At 39.9% G+C, this 17,710-nt stretch overlaps 1 protein-coding gene across 1 annotated transcript in view; it reads left to right on the top strand.

Moving 5' to 3' along the window:
- The first annotated feature begins 8,604 nt into the window (after window positions 1–8,604).
- Window positions 8,605–17,710, top strand: part of LOC140243563 (lanC-like protein 2) — a 28,140-nt gene continuing 19,034 nt past the window's right edge. The window contains exons 1-6 of the mRNA XM_072323232.1: window positions 8,605–8,745; window positions 9,642–9,762; window positions 10,248–10,455; window positions 13,634–13,775; window positions 14,931–15,071; window positions 17,151–17,333. Of these exons, the coding sequence (XP_072179333.1) occupies window positions 8,635–8,745; window positions 9,642–9,762; window positions 10,248–10,455; window positions 13,634–13,775; window positions 14,931–15,071; window positions 17,151–17,333 (906 nt within the window). The 5' untranslated portion in view covers window positions 8,605–8,634. The remainder of the gene's footprint in view (window positions 8,746–9,641; window positions 9,763–10,247; window positions 10,456–13,633; window positions 13,776–14,930; window positions 15,072–17,150; window positions 17,334–17,710) is intronic.

The raw sequence follows: 17,710 nt of genomic DNA, 5'->3' as shown, positions 1-17,710 counted from the left end.
CAATGGACAGAACCTGGAGGGAAGGGACCCCTGACATGCTCCACAAAAATCCTCATTTCTCTTTGACCATTGAAGCAAATAGGATGGGGTTTTCTGTAAGAAGTAGGTATTAAGTTATAGTTTCATAGCCTGAAATAGTATTTGGATTGATTTACTATCTTTAAAGTTATCGTTGAGGAGAGTCCCGTTGTAATTTTTTTTTTCGGACATATATTTCCTGCGACAAGACGACCTGAAGAGTTTATTGTTGAGGGCGCTTCGTCCTCACACAAAGACAATACATTTGCATGTGATGTTGGTGAACATTCGATAGCCTTGACGAAAAAAGTGAAATAAACTTTTCTCGACAAGCTGCATCTATCAAAAACCCTCACCGCCTAAAAAGATTAGTTAGTATCGGAGTGAAGGATAACGAAATTAATTGTACGAACAAATGCCACGATTCTCCAAATTGACCACTCCACATCAACCATGATTATACCAACGTTGTCTCAGAACTTTGTAGTAATGGCATGCGACTATATACTTGTCTTGCGACATGTTATGATTGGCATTGAATAGGAAGTCTCTAATGCAAACAATCAGTCTTATCTGTAACAATAAGGATTTATCAAAGCTGCCATTCAATGAACAAATTTGATTGACAAAGTGACACAATTGTACATGTTGTATACAATGTTCGTTGATGCTAGTCTTGTACCAGACCCGTCTGCTTCCTATCTCGACTGTGCATGTAAAATGTACATCGCTCCCTAATTTCATGTATGCATGGATTCTTTTTTATTCTTTTTTTTTTCAAGGAGTTCCACCATATGCAGTCGCCCTTTGATTTGACGAGTGAAAACAAAGATGTTTGACAGCCAGAGGGATAGATGATAACCTTCGACTCTTCTGCTTGATCCTGATGGCCCATTATTCTAAAGTACACTGCTTTTTCGGGACCAGATTGTTTTCAGGGGCGATGTCATCTACGGTTAAGTAGGCCTACAGAACACGGAGATAATGACTCTGAATGGTTGAACTGGGCCGGTATGTAATGCCTTTGTTTTGTTAACATGAAAGGATTGAATGGACGCCATAGACCAGCCATCATGTGTATAAAATAGTAGTGATGATTGAGTTTCATCCATGCATATATTCATCATTCTCAGTAAATTATGTATTATCTCCACGGTTTCAATCGATATTATACATCAGTTGAAACCAATATTTGCGTCACATATATAATTTTAAACAATATAATAGCGACACGCAAATATTAACTGCGTGTCAAGCACATACTAGTATCATGTGTAACGTGCAGAGCAGTTAGGCCTATACATGTAGGTAAAAAACGAAATTAATGGCCCTATAAATAGCTCGCAAACCAATTCACACTCGACAATGCTCGATGAAACCCCATTGGTCACAGCAGGTGGTGGTACTGGGTATAATGACAAGTTTTGAGAACGATGATTATTATTTTGCTTGAAGCACATGGAATGCCCGTCATATTCCCCAGCTGACGTTGGTGGTTGCCAGTAACTATCAGTATGTACACAAGCCGGACTTTGTCCTTTGATACACCGTCTCCATTATCTGCTCGTCTGGTAACTCAATGGTATCGCACATTATGATCTCGTAAACGTCAAATAATCATTGAAGTTCACTGACACTAATTTCTTATCATCTCCTTCTGCAGACAGGCCCACTTCTCTTTATCAGAATGAAATAAGACAATTTTTTAAAAACAAAATAAAATGAAATGTAGAATAAGATTGAATGAAATAAAATAAAATAAAATAAAATAAAATAAAATAAAATAAAATAAAATAAAATAAAATAAAATAAAATAAAATAAAATAAAATGAAATAAAATAAAATGAAATAAAATAAAATAAAATAAAATGAAATGAAATAAAATAAAATAAAATAAAATGAAATAAAATAAAATGAAATGAAATGAAATGAAATGAAATGAAATGAAATAAAATGAAATGAAATGAAATGAAATGAAATGAAATAAAATAAAATGAAATGAAATGAAACTGATTTGAATCAAGTAAAGTAAAACGAAATAAAACAATAAAATAAAGGTGCTGAATTCGCTTTTTCCCTCAGTTACCCATTGATTTTGCTCACATTACACCGCGTATTTATATAAGGTAAGAGTGTATTTACTATTAAGCTTGTCAACGTAATATTAATTGATTTGAATATCCTTAATCAGTAACTTGGCATAATATTGGAACTTTCCTGATCAACTTCTATCTGCAATTACACGCTCTAACCACGTGCTATAACTGTTCCCTACAGTATTTACATGGTGATATGACAGCTCATCGGGATTTAAGTACTGTATTGCCATTCGTGAATCAATGTACGGTATGAGTGGGTGAATACGTGTTACTATATAAGTATATCATGTAATCATCCGGTGTTTGAATCACTTATCATTTCGTCCTTACATCCCCCAAGTTCATCTTATCCATTTTTATAGGTCACATAATATTATACTTCGAAGGATAGCATGATTCTGTTTTCACACATAGTTAGCTGATTTAAAAGACCCTTGTTTACTGCAATAGATCTGTTACGCTTAATTCTGTCCTTGATCTATCTCATAATAACCATTAACATTAACGGATGTATCGTCAAACGCTGAACCTTGCACTTCATGCATTTGCCGGAAAACTACTTAAACATACAATCTAGAAATAGAACACCACATACAAATTGATAAACCGACTCTTATACTTGTCCAAAAGTAGGGCACAGTCATTTCACCAAGCAGAATGTGCATGGATTCAATGAATGGAGACTTTCATTGAGGTTTTCACATATTATAGCTAGGTGCAACCGTTTAAAACATAATGGAAATATGTCGAATTCGACATCTTATGTGTTGAACAGCTTATGTCCTATTTTCGTTCATTTCATTTCATTAATTTCAAAACGCCAACAAAAATACAATTACAGTGAGACATTATTTTGAAGATACATAATATAAATTATACAAAATCAGTACGACATTGTAATAAGAACATTGTGAACTGAAATATACAATGTTGTGATTTTTTGGGGGACAAAATAACGGATCAAAAATGTTTTAAATGTAGGGGACTGCTTGAAAGCAGATCAGTTTGCATTCTCCTCATAAAAAATAACGAAGGACGAAGACCTTCGACCGTTCTGTGTGGTTTTTTTTTTTTTTTTTATTCATAACATTTATTGAAGCCCACACGCGATGTCAGAAGGGAATGCCTCCCTGCGTAGAATGTGATCAACAATATTTCTCTTGAATGTCAAGTAGGTCGAAGCTCTATACTCTCAGAAGTATAGTGAATATCAATTAGTAGCGACGCAAGGCAGGTTTAGTTACGAAGATCGGGCTTCCTCAGAGGTTTCTGTTGATGACGTATGTCTTTTAAATGTAGGCGTATATGCCTTCCTTACCCTATGATTAAAAGGGAAATTCTGTACCATGCCAGTTGAAAGACAGTCTGTAAAGAAATTAAAATTTAATCAAAATTGGATGATTTAAAGAAGGTTGTGAATAGTGAAATTGTGAAATACCGCCAATTTTCGTGAAACAGCTCTTGAACAGTCAACAGAATGAATGTGCAAATTGTGAATTGATGATGCTAGTCCCTTTCAACTTGCCATACAGTTTGTGAATAAAAATTTGAAACTTCCATTAGGCCTTTCGTTCAAACACAATAATACCACATTCTCAAATTTTGAGATATCTGACTGATCATCACTCGGAAGATAATGTGGATTCAACCAGGAATAATATTATGTTTTACACTCTAATAGCCAAAAAGTTGAAGTTTCGTCGCTTTGTGTAACACAATCAAAGGAAAATCGTGCGGAGATGACATTAGCAGCGCATTAGTCAATTTCACATCAGCTGTTTGATATCCTTTTTTTTTCACAAAATTTAGCAAATCTTTGAAATTTCACAATTTCCTTACTTCGAATCCAATTTTGACCAAATTTACACTATTGTGCTTGTCACATTTTACTTTTCTTTTTAGATTAAGACTTAACTGGTCCAGAATATTCTCCTTTAAAAAAGTCACATGCTACAATGGTAATGCTGACCAGGGTATATTAAAGGGCCTGTCCACCCGTACACGCCATAATAGGCTCAGAAACCCCGTCTGATTTTTGTCCATGATCGTTCACGAAAGCGAATGAACTTGGTAGAAGGTCCTTGTACGTCACAATCAACCGTGAGGTCTGTGGTAACTCCGTCATTGATGATCTACTGGGATTATACAAGTTAGAGTGTTTGCATAGCCATATTAATAGGCCTATTGTCGATGCATACATTGTCCGTCACACCCCCCCCCCCCCACCCCGCCCCATGTGGTCCTCTGCTCGCATGTCGAACGTTCCCAATTTTTTTTTTTTTTTTTTTTTTTTTTTGGTGGGGGAGGGGGGGGGGGAGGGGAGGGGAATGGGTACATTTCAGGGCTTCATTCGGTTGAAAAGACCCCCAGATTCGTTGAAAATTGGGGGTCAGTTTTGAATATTTTTGATAAGGGGTATTTTCATATCTCTCCCGAAAATATTCTGAAATATGATCCGGAATAGAGGTAGTTTCAAAACACCGCAAAATCTAAAATGGGGTTATGTGTCATTTTGGTGTTTTCCTCGATTCTCCCGAATAAGCATGTTTTGCTAAGCTGCAAAGCATGCAGGGCTGCCCTTTCTTTCGCAGGACATAATTAGCTACTGCTAACTTCCCTTCTTGAGGTATTTAGCCCGTGATGATGTTGGGGGTAATTTTGATGGCTTCTCAAAAAAAAAAAAAAAAAAAACCGGTGCCACTCTAGGGGGTCAAAATCCTAACCAATTTCCATCTGAAAAGGGGGTAACTCTAACAATCATTTTGGAATTTTTGAACATTTCAATGTTTGTCCTACAAGGAACAAACATTCAAACATAATAGACCCTATGGTTGACCGCTTGAGTGGGGGCTCGGTCGTTAATGTGGCAACATACAGTGTACTGAGTCTCAAACTTAAAGTCAGCTCAAATATCTCATCTTTGAAAATAATCAGCGGAGCAAATTATTCCTTCCTATAATTAGCTGGTCTATGAAAAGACAACAGTAATAGATCTTTAAGGCGCAATGTCCAAGTTGCCTTTATTGAAAAGAGATTAAGTGAAATTAAGGTAACGGAATTACTCTTAATAAAAAATAGAAGATATGAAAACGATAAAATTTCCTTTTTTTTCAACATTTATGTTAATAAACTTCACTCACTCATTACACGTATTAATCTTTTTGTGGAGATGTGCGCTGTAGCGACCAGGGAGGTGGGAAGAGACAGGGGTTTCCCCACCTCCCTCTGGCTCTACGGAGTACTGTCACAGCACTTCCTTAACAACAGAGGGCACCATACACCAGCATGATTACACTGTATGTTTGTTATTCGGCACCTGAGCCTGAGGTTCGGCACCTGGGAATCGTCTGGCGATACGTTGGGATTTCGTTTTTGCTTGTCTGAAACTAAAAGCAATTCACCTTATATGCCTACTCACAACTGACGAAATCTACCCGACTTACCGACTTAGCATTGTTGCGAGCTTCGCATCAAGGGTGGGTATAAATTTGTTGGTCCTGCTGCATGCACACGTGCACGATGCAGCATCGGATCGCAGTCACCGCGCCAGACACTTGCCCGGCCCGCTCGGCCGGCCGGCGGTCCGATGATGCGACGCCGCGCCGTCAGCCTTATGAAGAAGGTTCGTTCGTGTTACACTGGTCACTGCTTGTCAAAAAAAAAGAAAAAAAGAAAAAAAAAAAAGGGGGATGAAATGTAAAATTTGTACTAAGTATAAACTTTCCATGAGAAAGTAGAAGAAATAGGTTTACTTTACTAGAGCCAAGTAAACTTAAGTCGAACTTGACTTTTGTTGATTCAGGTCGGTCAATTGTAACTTGTAAATGAGAAATTCCTAGCGGCATCATACGAAACACAGCCTCACAGGCCAACATAGCCGTGTTGATGCTAGTCGCTGTACAGTGGGGTGTTTCACAAAGCTGTTCTTCTTCTTGGACCATGACTAGTAAATTACAGATGTGTATCAGCGTACGTCATTGTGTGGGCAGTAGGGCTGAGTGATAGGCTTCTGTTTTTTGGTTACAGTGACAACCTAATACTTTGGGGGATTAAACTTCATAATCCAATCCTGTTTCCATTGCTACAAAGCATTTAGGTCTTGCTGCAGTGCAGAAGAATCCTGTTCTGAGGTGATTTTGCCATACAGCATGCAGTCATCCGCAAACAGATGTACTCTCGTATCAGAAGTCAAGTACTCTGGCAAATCACTGATGTTAAGAAGAAACATCAGTGGTCCAAGATCAAGGACACTGCCTTGTGGCACCCCAGATGTAACATCGGCGATTTTCGAGGATGTCCCCTCAAGGATCACCTGCTGAGTGTGGTCCTGCAGGAAGGCGGCTATCCAGTCATTCAACAAGCCCCGGATTCTATAAAACTGTATCTTGTATAGCAGTCTTTGGTGTGGGACTTTGTCGAATGCTTTGGAGAAATCAAGTAGGATGACATCGTGTTGTTCCCGAGCATCAATTCCTTTGGCCAGATCTTGAACAGCAAGGATGGGCTGGGTTTCACTTGATCGTTTCTTGCGGAAGCCATGTTGTGAATCATGCAGGACATTGTGGCTGTCTAGGTGGTCCATGATGGAGCTGCATACGATGTGTTCCAGTATTTTACAAGAGATAGATGTTAGGGAGATTGGTCTGTAGTTACCTGGGTGGTTTCTTTCACCTTTCTTATTGATGGGCACAACATTGGCTTTTCTGCAATCATCAGGAACTTCACCTTTATCCAAGGATGTCTGAAAGAACAGTGTAAATACTGGAGTAAGTTCTGCTGCAAGATCTGTCAACAATCTCACTGGGAGGTCGTCGGGACCAGTTGCCTTGTGGACCTGAAGATTTGAGAGGAGTTTAAACATACCGCTTTCTGTGACCACAATGTTCTTCATTGCTGGGTAAGGACTACAAATATGATACGAATTGGCCATTCAAGATGTCTGCTTTCTTTTGACTATCAGAGTAGGTTATGCCATCTTGCCCCTTGAGTGGGGCAATGCCTGTGATGTCACACCGCTTTGCTGTTAATAAAGGACCAGAAGCGCTTTGGGTTGTGGGTGGCATCTGGACTGATGATGTTAGTGATGTAATTATTGTAGGCTTCTTTGCAGGCTGCTCTACACTGCTTCTTCAGACTCTGGTATTTGTGGAAGTCATTTTCCTTTCTACTCCTCTGGCACGCAGGTAACTGCACTTCTTCCTTCTGGTGAGCCGCTTGACTGGTCTTGTGATCAATGGCTAATCAAATCTTGTGGAAGTCATTTTTGAAGGCACATGTTTTTCAAGAAGTTTAAGGAGGAAGTTCTTGTTGTCACACCACATTTCAGCAATATCACTGGATGAAGAATGTCTGTTGATAAACTCGTTCTGGAATCCTGTACAATCTTCCTTCATGTCCAGACTGGAAGCATGTTTCCACAAGTAGATTTTCCGTTTTACAGGTTTGTTCCTCCTGGGGGTGGCGTCTGATTCTACAAACACAATGTCATGGTCACTTAAACCTGGAAGACTTGTGCATCTGTTTATCAGCGATGGTCTGTTAGACAGGAACAAGTCAAGAGTGTTATTATTTCTTGTAGAGAAATTCACAATCTGCTGCATCCCACTTCCAGCCAAGTAGTCAAGAAAATGCCTATTCAAAGCAAGCAGGTTTTGGTTCCCTTTAATGGTGTGAGAGATCCAATCTATATCAGGCAAGTTAAAATTGCCACCAATCCAGACAACAGCTTTCTTGTGGGATTTCTCAAGATTGGCAAAAAGGCAGCACATATCCTAGTGTAGTGGATAGAGCTTGAAGGTGGACGGTATGCAGATCCTATAATGAGATCTTGATTCCCATTCACTTTGAGTTCAATGAAAACAGCCTCACAATCTGTGTTACATGGTAACTGCTCGTAGCTATAATCCCTAGATAATCCCAAGGATTGAACCGGAGTCCGTTGGATCGTGAGGCAGGCACACTACTGACTGAGCTAAGTCACCGCCCTCTTGACAAAAGTATTGTAATCTCAGCTCTAGATTGGTCAGGCAGTAATACTGTACGAGCTGAAATTTTCGCGTACAGATATTTTCACGAATTGCTGCTTGGAGGACATTTTCGCGTGTTGTTAATGTCGCGGTTGCGAGGGTCTAACTGAACTCAGTTATTCGCGTGTTGTTATTTTCGCGGTTCAAAGGCAATTCACGAAATTCGCGAAAATAAAACCACCGCGAAAATTTCAGCTCGTACAGTATTTGATGTGTATCCTGACTGCATTGTGACGTTCTGAGGCCCAGTCATTCTCAGAAATTCAGAGTACACTCTCAGAAGATGCTCAAAGTAGAGCATACGGTAGGAGGAAAAAATGTTGGACTTTGATAACACATAATTTAGGTTTTTGATCACCCATGTAGGCTTGATTAAAGTAGATCGAGTCCTAACTCTCCTCTGAAATATTTTAGACATTGGGTGGGAGTAAATATTCATTCCCTCGCTATCTTATAGATTTCTTGCAGGTCAATGCTTTAAATGCTGGAGGATGAGCAAGCGAAAGCGTGACGAGCAGCCATCGTCGGACAGGCGAGAGTTCACCAACCCCTACCCGCTGTTTGACGCCAACTCGGCCTCGAGTGTTCTCAAAGATGACATGGTGAGCGGTATTGGAAGTGCAGCGATATCGGCTGGGTGCAGCTAGTGCTTGTACTGGACATTCCTGTAACGTAGGCTCCTTGTGAATTTTCTTCATATTGTAGATGAAGAAAGTCATCATGTTTGGATTTGATCCTTTGGAGTGATAATGTGTTTTCTCTTTTTTGTAGAGCCAACCAGTAGTTTTCATCAACATCAGCATAATGGGTGTTGTTTTTTTGTCATTTTTATAAAGCTTGTCAAAATATAATTTTCATTTGTGCATCACTGATGACATGTATGTATTTATAGTCTCCCTGAGAGTGATGGTTGGGGAAAAAAACACTCATTTGTAGTAACCTGGGTAAAAAGCAGGGCTTGACACTAACTTTTTCCTCTGGCGGCCTGTTCGGGCCACTAAAATCTGTTCATCTGAAACTTTGGTGGCCTGAAGAAGAAATGTAGTCATTCCAATAAAATAGAAACAGCGATCAATTTTGAATCTTAAGTGCCTTATTAGGCGACAAAAAGACGCTAGCCTTTTCAGAATTTTGGTGGCCCGACATAAATTTCTAGTGGCTCTGGATCACAAAGCCACTGCTAATCTCGAGCTGTGCATAAAGTCTTGAATTTTCTACCTATATAGAGTATTGTAGGTTGTACATTTTATGCTTTATATTAGCAGAGAAAAACAAAGAAAATAAAACAAACTAATAAAATATGCAAATGTCAAAAAGTGAAATTAAATAAAGATTGCCATGGTTCACTTTTGTTCTTTGGCTTACTTTTAGTGTGCCAATATTATTACTAACTACTTAGGCTGCTTCTGCTGCCATTATTTCTCCTCTTACTATCACTGGTGCACCTACCTTTATCACTACTGCTGTTACTTTTGTGATCTGCTTGACCTGTCCACAGCTTTCGGAATCCTTTCGCAAATCTGTCGGGGACTCTGTGGCCAGTCTCATTGGTCAGTTGGAGGCTGGACTAAGGAGGGAATGCGATGAGACTGACCAATCAGTCTACACTGGAGTCACCGGTATGTCCAGCAAGATGTGCTACTTCTATGAAGCCATCCATACCTCTCCTTCATTCTTGCCACCATTCAGTAAAAAAAACAAAACAAACAACAACAAAAAACAAAAACAAAAAACACATATAACTTTCATCTACTTGTCACCCATCTACATTTACTAATTGTCAATTACCTCTGCCAAGGAGGCTATATTTTTGTCAGCATTTGTTTGTTTGATTGTCTTTCTGTTTGTCTGTCTGTTTTGCAAAATAACTCAAAAAGTTGTGAATAGATTTGAATGAAACTTACAGGTAAATTTGATAATTAAAACAAAAAATTAAAAAAACAGCTATTATTATCTTGTAGAAAGATGCTACCCATCTGTAATGGAAGACAGTAATATGTATATCATATACAAAGAGTAATTCATAGCACTTCCCTCAACCTCCCACCTTCGATGAATCATAGATCAAATCAATGATTCTTTGATTTCATTAATTCCTTCACAGGTGTATCATTACTCTATCTCCATCTCTACCGAAAGCTCAGGCGTGAGGAGTACCTCGGTAAGAGTCTGGAATTTGTGAAGCGCCCTCTACGGCACTTGAAGGGGCGGCGCGTCACCTTCATGTGTGGTGATGGGGGCCCCCTCGCTGTTGGGGCAGTATTGTATCACTTGATGAATCAACCGTCTCAAGTCCGCGACTGTGTCAAGAAGTAAGATTAATTTGGCCACTTTCCACAGAGTAAAATGTTATGTGCTTGTCTTTATGCCATAATGCTGTGTTTCTGCCATGTTTCCAGCTGCCACGGCAGTCCCATTTTAGGCCACCATGCACAAATCGGGATGGATGTGAGACAGCGCGGTGGAATGGAATGGGCACAAACTTGCTGTGGATGCCTGTCTGATTTTTAAACTTAAAAAAAATTTGCCACAGGAGGAAGCTAGTACGTAGGTGGTAATAAAATGGTGTGAATACAACAAAGCATGACAGCACAGAATAGGCTGTAACAAAACTCAAAGGTGGTTCGTAGTGGGACGCGATGAAAAATATTGCGTAGTCTAGCCTGACCAGACGCCATGAGAACGACGTGTGACAGCTACATGTTTACCGTAGCGAGGACTGGAACCAGCAAGACTGGAATACGGAGGGGGAAAAAACAGGAGAATATTATCCCATCTACCCATGGCGCATTACGTTTCGGACAAATGGGGATGGTGTAAACAGAGCCTGACATTTAGCTAACAACCCGGTATGTGTAGGACTTGTAAAACACAGTTTCACATCACAAGTGCTTGGTCAATTCTCAGTGATGCAGAGACTCCAACTCTCCCGTTTTCGACGGGAGATCTCCCGCCGAAAGCCCATTTTTGCAAAATCTCCCGTTCTCCCGTTTGAGATTTGATTTCTCCCGCCCTGGCTCTGTGTCTCCCGGTGGAAAAGATTTCTTACTTATTTCTATTGTATGTTGAAAAAATAAGCCTTAGCACCAGAGAACACCTAAACCCAAGGAACTTCGCGCCTCGCACACATCAACTTAGAGTCTCCCGTTTGCTAGGGGTTTCGGGCGGGAGAATCTCCAGATCAGAAGGTGCTTGGGGTTGGAGTCTCTGGTGATGGGATGAGAAAGTACTAATATTGTCCCTTTTTAATAGAAAAATCTAGGGGATTCACAACTTTGAAACAATGTATAATGGCATTTCTTTTACTCAAGACAGTATTTCTGTCAGTTGCAAATTTTACGAAATTAGTTTTGACCACAAAGGCCATAGTGACCCAGTAGAGATTTAAAAGGGGGATTAGGTAATTTCTATTCATTGGCAATTAGTTTCCCCAAGTCTGTACCAAATGATGAAGGAAGTACTGTAAAGCAAGATATTTTCGCGGCATGACATTTTCACGAATTGGAGCCAATGGCCTTTTTCACGGCATGAAATTTTTGCGAGTTGCCTCTAACATTCAATGCATATCATGTAGACAAGAACTTTCTCGGGCATTTTAATTTCGCCAATCTTGGCTCTCAAGGAAATTTGTGAAATTAAAATGCACGCGAACATTTTTTTTTTTTTTTACAGTGAGTACTCCAGTGTGCATGACAGTTGCACAGCAAGAGTTAGATAATATTTATGCAGCCATGAGTATTATAGGGCTCCATCTTTCCCTCTCTTCTTTTCTTTAAAACAACAACGACGACATGAGTATTAGACACTTGGTATAAAAACATTTTACTTTGCTGTTAATTCTGTACTGTACCAGTGAGCTTGTACTCAACGCTTACTAGTAAATGGGAAGCAATTCATATGTCCACGTCTGTTCTGTGTGCATTGTTAAATGAAACAATCTTGTCACATGCTCATTCGTAATAGTGAAGCCCATTTTGCTTTTTGGTTGTTCTCATACTCTCCCTCAGGAGGGGTCATCACCCTTGATCCTATCAACGTCAATATCCAATCGGGAAAAGTGAAAAACACATAGTTGTTTCAGACCACATAAAACTCTGTTTACTGGTACAGTCCGACCTCTCCTACCAGGCCTCTCTTTATCCAGACTTCTCTATCATCCGAGATCTCGGCGTGATTTTTTTTTTTTTTTTTTTCAATCTAATAATTATGGGGAAAAGGAGGATTTCAAACTCAAACAAAATTCCTGCACAAGTTGACATGAATTACATATTATTCTCAACATAATGAACATAAATGTACATTCACATCTATGCATTCAGACATTAACTACCCCTAAAGCATCACAAGAACATGGACAGAAAACTTTTCATTAAATCAGGGCACATTACAAGCAATCTTTCTCCAGCAGGTGAGTGCATTGAACATCGAGTCTCCCATATCCGGCCAAATCCCTTATGTTGGGGGGGGGGTTCATAAAGCTGTTCTTAAAGTTACAAACGACTTAAAAATGGCTGGTGATCAGTTCTTGTGCTGAATTATTGAAATTCTGATAAGTATAGCACATCAGATCTGATCACCAGTCGTTCTTAACCCTAAAAAGACTGGGCTATTTTGATGCCTTGTAGGACTGGGGGGGGCCAAGATCTTGGCTTTTGACCACGTGATCGCAAGGAAAATAGGCACACGCGTCACCCACAAGGTAATCTACAAAACTGAATAGGTAATTATTTCACAAAATATTCAAATTTATTTTTAATGAATTAATTATGCTAATTTATGCATGGATTTTAAAAAAAGGCTGTAAATCTGTAATCAAGGGTCCAAAACTACTGATACTTGGTTTAGGTACTCTGTGTAGGATTCTTATTGAATGTACATTAAAAAAACGGCAGTATCAAAATTTTTTTCTTATATATTTTATTGTTTTTAAAATTTCTTATGTATTTCATTGTTTTCAACTTTTTGTTTTTTATTGTTTTTTTCGATGGAAATCATCCGCGACACTATTTCGATCATAAACAACATGAAATTAATTTATTTTGATCAGTAAAAGTAAAAATAATGATACATACATGAATTTTGGTCAGAAACAGAATTTGCATTGGATTTGTACATTAAATCACGTTTTTGAGCAATTTCGGGTCTGACATGCACTTACAAAATATTGCGTAACTTCAGAACCGCGTACCCGGGCGTCGTGAATTTGGTCTCAAAAGTTGCGCAAGACTTAAAAGTAAAAAGTCATAAAACGTTGCCGCGCAAGATTTTTATGTTCCAGATTTATCGCGAAAAATGTTGAGGGGGGGCCCAAAAAGCCCCCCCCCCCAGTCTTTTTAGGGTTAAGTCATTCGTAACTTTAAGAACAGAGAGGTTGGACTGTACTTCTTTTATATATTCTAGTTTTCATTAATATGTCTTGTTAGTTTGTGAGTTTAGTGAAGATGAAGTTAGCTGAACTTTTAAGAAAAACTTTTGAATTGTTTCATTCAGGTTGGAGGGGCTCCACAGAATGGTCCTGGACTCTGCTTTGCCTGATGAACTTCTCTACGGGAGGGTGGGGTACCTCTATGCCCTCCTTTTTCTGCAGAAGAACCTGGGGGAGGGGTACATCAACCCAGACTTGATAGACAAGGTATGTTTCTTCACACAAACTTGAAGTGCAGGGGAGAAAGTAATCTATATCATTTGTTCTGTGTGTCAAGAAGTATCTCATAGATATTACTTCTAGTAAATTTCTTCCTTCCCCACCCAAGAGAGAAAGAGAGATAACCTAAAAGTAGAAATTTTCACACATTTTGCATGGCATAATACTAGCGAGAAAATAAGGAGAGTCAATTTTTTTTTGTGCCTGTTAATTGTGAAATTCATTTTGTTTATTTGATTCTGTGAAATTCATCTTATCAGGCCCAATGCCAAAAGATTGCCAGCCCCCCAAATTTCTATTTTTACAGTAGAGGGAGAAAGATTTATTGTTAAATATTTTTCCACCATCATCCATACATCATGTGCCCGATGTGTATTTCACCATCTCTTGTACATGAATAACATTTTCTCACACACTGTGCTAGTTGGGACAACAGCACAAACAAAAATAGCAATTTATTAGAATGCTTCTATTCCTTTGATGATATAGTGACTTGTGTTTATACTTTGCTCCGATTCAAAAAAATGATTATTTGCCCAAATCATGTGACCGACACTGAGCAGAAGACCCTAACCGTTATGTAAACTTAGAATTATTTGGAAATTATAGGTTTAGTTTTGAAAGGTACATGTACATGTGAAATAATTTGTTTTGATGTTCATAACTTATTCAGGAATCTTCTTTTACACGATATACGTCGGACAGAGCACCCTATGTGCGACAAATGAAGGGTCTAGATCAGTGGTGCATGACTGAGAAGCCTGCTCAATTACGAGCTGGGCTGACCAGATTTTGTCATCATCACGCACTAGGACTTATCTGCCCTAACCATATAACCGCAGACTGTTCCCTCGGGCATAAATTTGATTATGAATTATTATAGTTTTTTTTTTTTTTCTGAGAAATTGATCTTTTGTAAAGTATTGATATTATGCAGATAAAGGTGCAAATATTCAAATGTGAATGACGTGCCTCTCAAACATAACAATAACAACAGTTCATCTTTCATCTGTTCATTGGATGGTTTCTTTCTTTTTTCCTTCATCCTTTCTTCCATCCCTCCTTCTTTTCTTACTTTCTTTTCCTTCCTTCCTCCCTTCCTTTCTTTCTTTCTTTCTTTTTTTTTCTTTTTTTCCTGGACAGGTGTGCCAGAGGATACTAGACTCTGGTCAGCGGTTGGCCAGAGAGGAGCGGTCAGCCAGCCCTCTCATGTTTGAGTGGCACGAGAAGAAGTACATCGGGGCCGCCCATGGCATGGCAGGAATCTTAGCACTGCTCCTGCAGGTATGGATCTGGAGCATGTGCTCTGCTGATGTGGAGCATGTGCTCTGCTGATGTGGAGCATGTGCTCTACTGGTATGGAGCACGTGCTCTGCACGTATGGAGCACATGCTCTGCTGCAGACTTGGAAGGAAGCCATACTTTGCCAGAACCCTTTGAAAGAAAAAAGTCTGCACATAGAAGGAGTGACGCGCAAAATCAGTAATCAGTGAAGAATACAGCAACTTTGATTTTGAAATCAAAACAAGATGCAGCAATGCAAAAGAAAAACAAGCAAACAAAAACCAAAACCTTTCCATAATAAAACCTTGTAAAAGATTAAAGGGGAATGCAAAACAAAAACCATCTTCATTAGAAACTCGTGAAGGATTAAAGGCAGCCGATCGCCAACCCTAATGGTACGTAAACTCCGAACGACCGAAGTTTGTGCATGCAATTGCGCAATGCCAGGCTCTCGGTGCTACAACTGTATATCCATAAATTTGTGGGACAATGCTGCCACTGAGACACGTGTGTGTGTGTGCATGTGTGTGTACGCATCATATACAAACATTGTCACCGCGAGCTGCGGTGATTGGAGGAGAGAGGCCAGAAGACGCGTGTGTATGTGTGTGTGCATGTGTGTGTACGCATCATACACAAATATTGTCACCGCGAGCTGCGGTGATTGGAGGAGAGAGGCCTGAAAACGCGTGGCTCTTTTGGCCTCTCTTCATGCGCATGCTCACTGAGTGTGTGCGTCCATTCGGAAGCTCACGTGGCTCGCTCGGACAGCCATTTTGGGTTAGGAGATAAGCACAGAGAGCGCTGTTGTGACCTACGCATTTTGTTCGCTGACCCATTGAGCCAGCGCTATTCTCATTCGGGGTCACTACATTTGATACAGAATGGGGGAGGCAGCGTGTTGCGTTCGTCTCCGTGCCGCACAAACCACTCGCCACGACTGAGTGCCTTTAAGAGAGAAATTTCTGGAAATCGTGTGATGTACGTCATGTGGGCGTGGCAAGGTTACCATGTTTGTCATAAGTAGTTGTTTGTGCAGCTCTCCCCTCTTGCTGCATAGGCTCAGTAGTAAACTAGAGCTTCCTTGTTTCTCAGGAGTGGGAAAGGTTCCCCTTATCTTCAAGGTTGTTGAGAATGTGGCATCTCGGTGCCGACTCAATCACAGTCTCTGAAAAATAGAAGATGTGGGCAATATCCCTCATTTCTCCAGTTTGTTACAATTTCCTACATATTGGGTGATTTCAGGATCAATGTTAATGTTAGTGCTAGTGCTATCTCCCAAGCAACTGCCTTAAATCGAGCCCCATCACCAACAGTCAGATTAACGCAACGATACTGATCACAATTATCGATCCCGACACTAGATGTTGGCATCAAACCACCGCAAAATGTGCGGGAATTGTGCGACAAAGAAAGTGATAGTGCATAGTTGAAATTAAATATCAAAAGATGTAGTCATGACTGCTTAGTATTAGACACATAATGAGGAAGACAGATTAAAATGCCACAAATTTCGTCACGTCACCAAAATACGATCTTCATTTTGCTCCCAGGCTTAGATTTATGTAAGCCATGTCTAGAATGTTTGTGTACATTACGTGAGCGATCATTGCATTTAGTGTAGACTTTGCACGTACGACGTGCAGCAACACCAGCACTGAACCTCAAATGACAAAGAAGATAATCCCTGGGGGCTAATGTTAGGGTTATATATGATAAGGTTTTGCGTTCACTTTGATGTGAGGATTAGGATTAGGGTTAGGGTTATGTTTGTGGGTAGAAGTTACGTAGGTTTGGCCTAGCATGCAGATATTTCATAGGAGCAATTGTCACAGAAGCAAATGTCATGGAATCGTTCCATATACATGGTTATTTAGTATCTCCTATTGATGTGTTTTTTTTCCCACAAGGTCAATTGCCCAGCAGTGACCAAGAGTTTGCAGTCACTTTGGTCAGTCAGGTTTGGCCTAGCATGCAGATATTTCATAGGAGCAATTGTCACAGAAGCAAATGTCATGGAATCGTTCCATATACATGGTTATTTAGTATCTCCTATTGATGTGTTTTTTTTCCCACAAGGTCAATTGCCCAGCAGTGACCAAGAGTTTGCAGTCACTGATAAAGCCAACAGTGGATTACATACTTGCGCTCCACTTTCCCTCAGGAAACTTCCCGTCATCGCTAGGCAACCAGACGGACAGACTGGTCCACTGGTGCCACGGGGCCCCTGGAGTCATTCACATGCTACTACAGGCGTACAAGGTATGGAGGCATGTACCGCCAAAGTAATTCTCTGAGAACATTCAAGGCCCCCAAACAAGATTCTTTTTGCCCTTCGACAAAGAATGGATGTGTTGCCAACCCGCCTGTGTGAAAGCAGTCATGCTGTACGTGTAACCCCTTTTTTTTTTGCCGTCAACTCCACGTGGCATCGAACAGTGGGAAATATTGATTGGACGTGATGTATGAATAGAGTGCGTGCTGATGGGCTCGCAAATTCTTTTGTTAGACACTTTAGTTGCACCCGTATGGGTCACCAAAGGTCAAAATCTAGTGAGTTCAGCCTTGATTGTTCAGTTTGTCTTCATATGAGTTTTATAGCAAACGAGCACACTTCTACTTTGGAAAATGTACATGTA

The sequence above is a fragment of the Diadema setosum genome, chromosome 20 (assembly GCF_964275005.1).
Source record: "Diadema setosum chromosome 20, eeDiaSeto1, whole genome shotgun sequence".
Lineage (NCBI taxonomy): Eukaryota > Metazoa > Echinodermata > Echinoidea > Diadematoida > Diadematidae > Diadema > Diadema setosum.
Note: the sequence above shows the minus strand (reverse complement) of the source record. Positions and strands in the feature narration are given on the sequence as shown.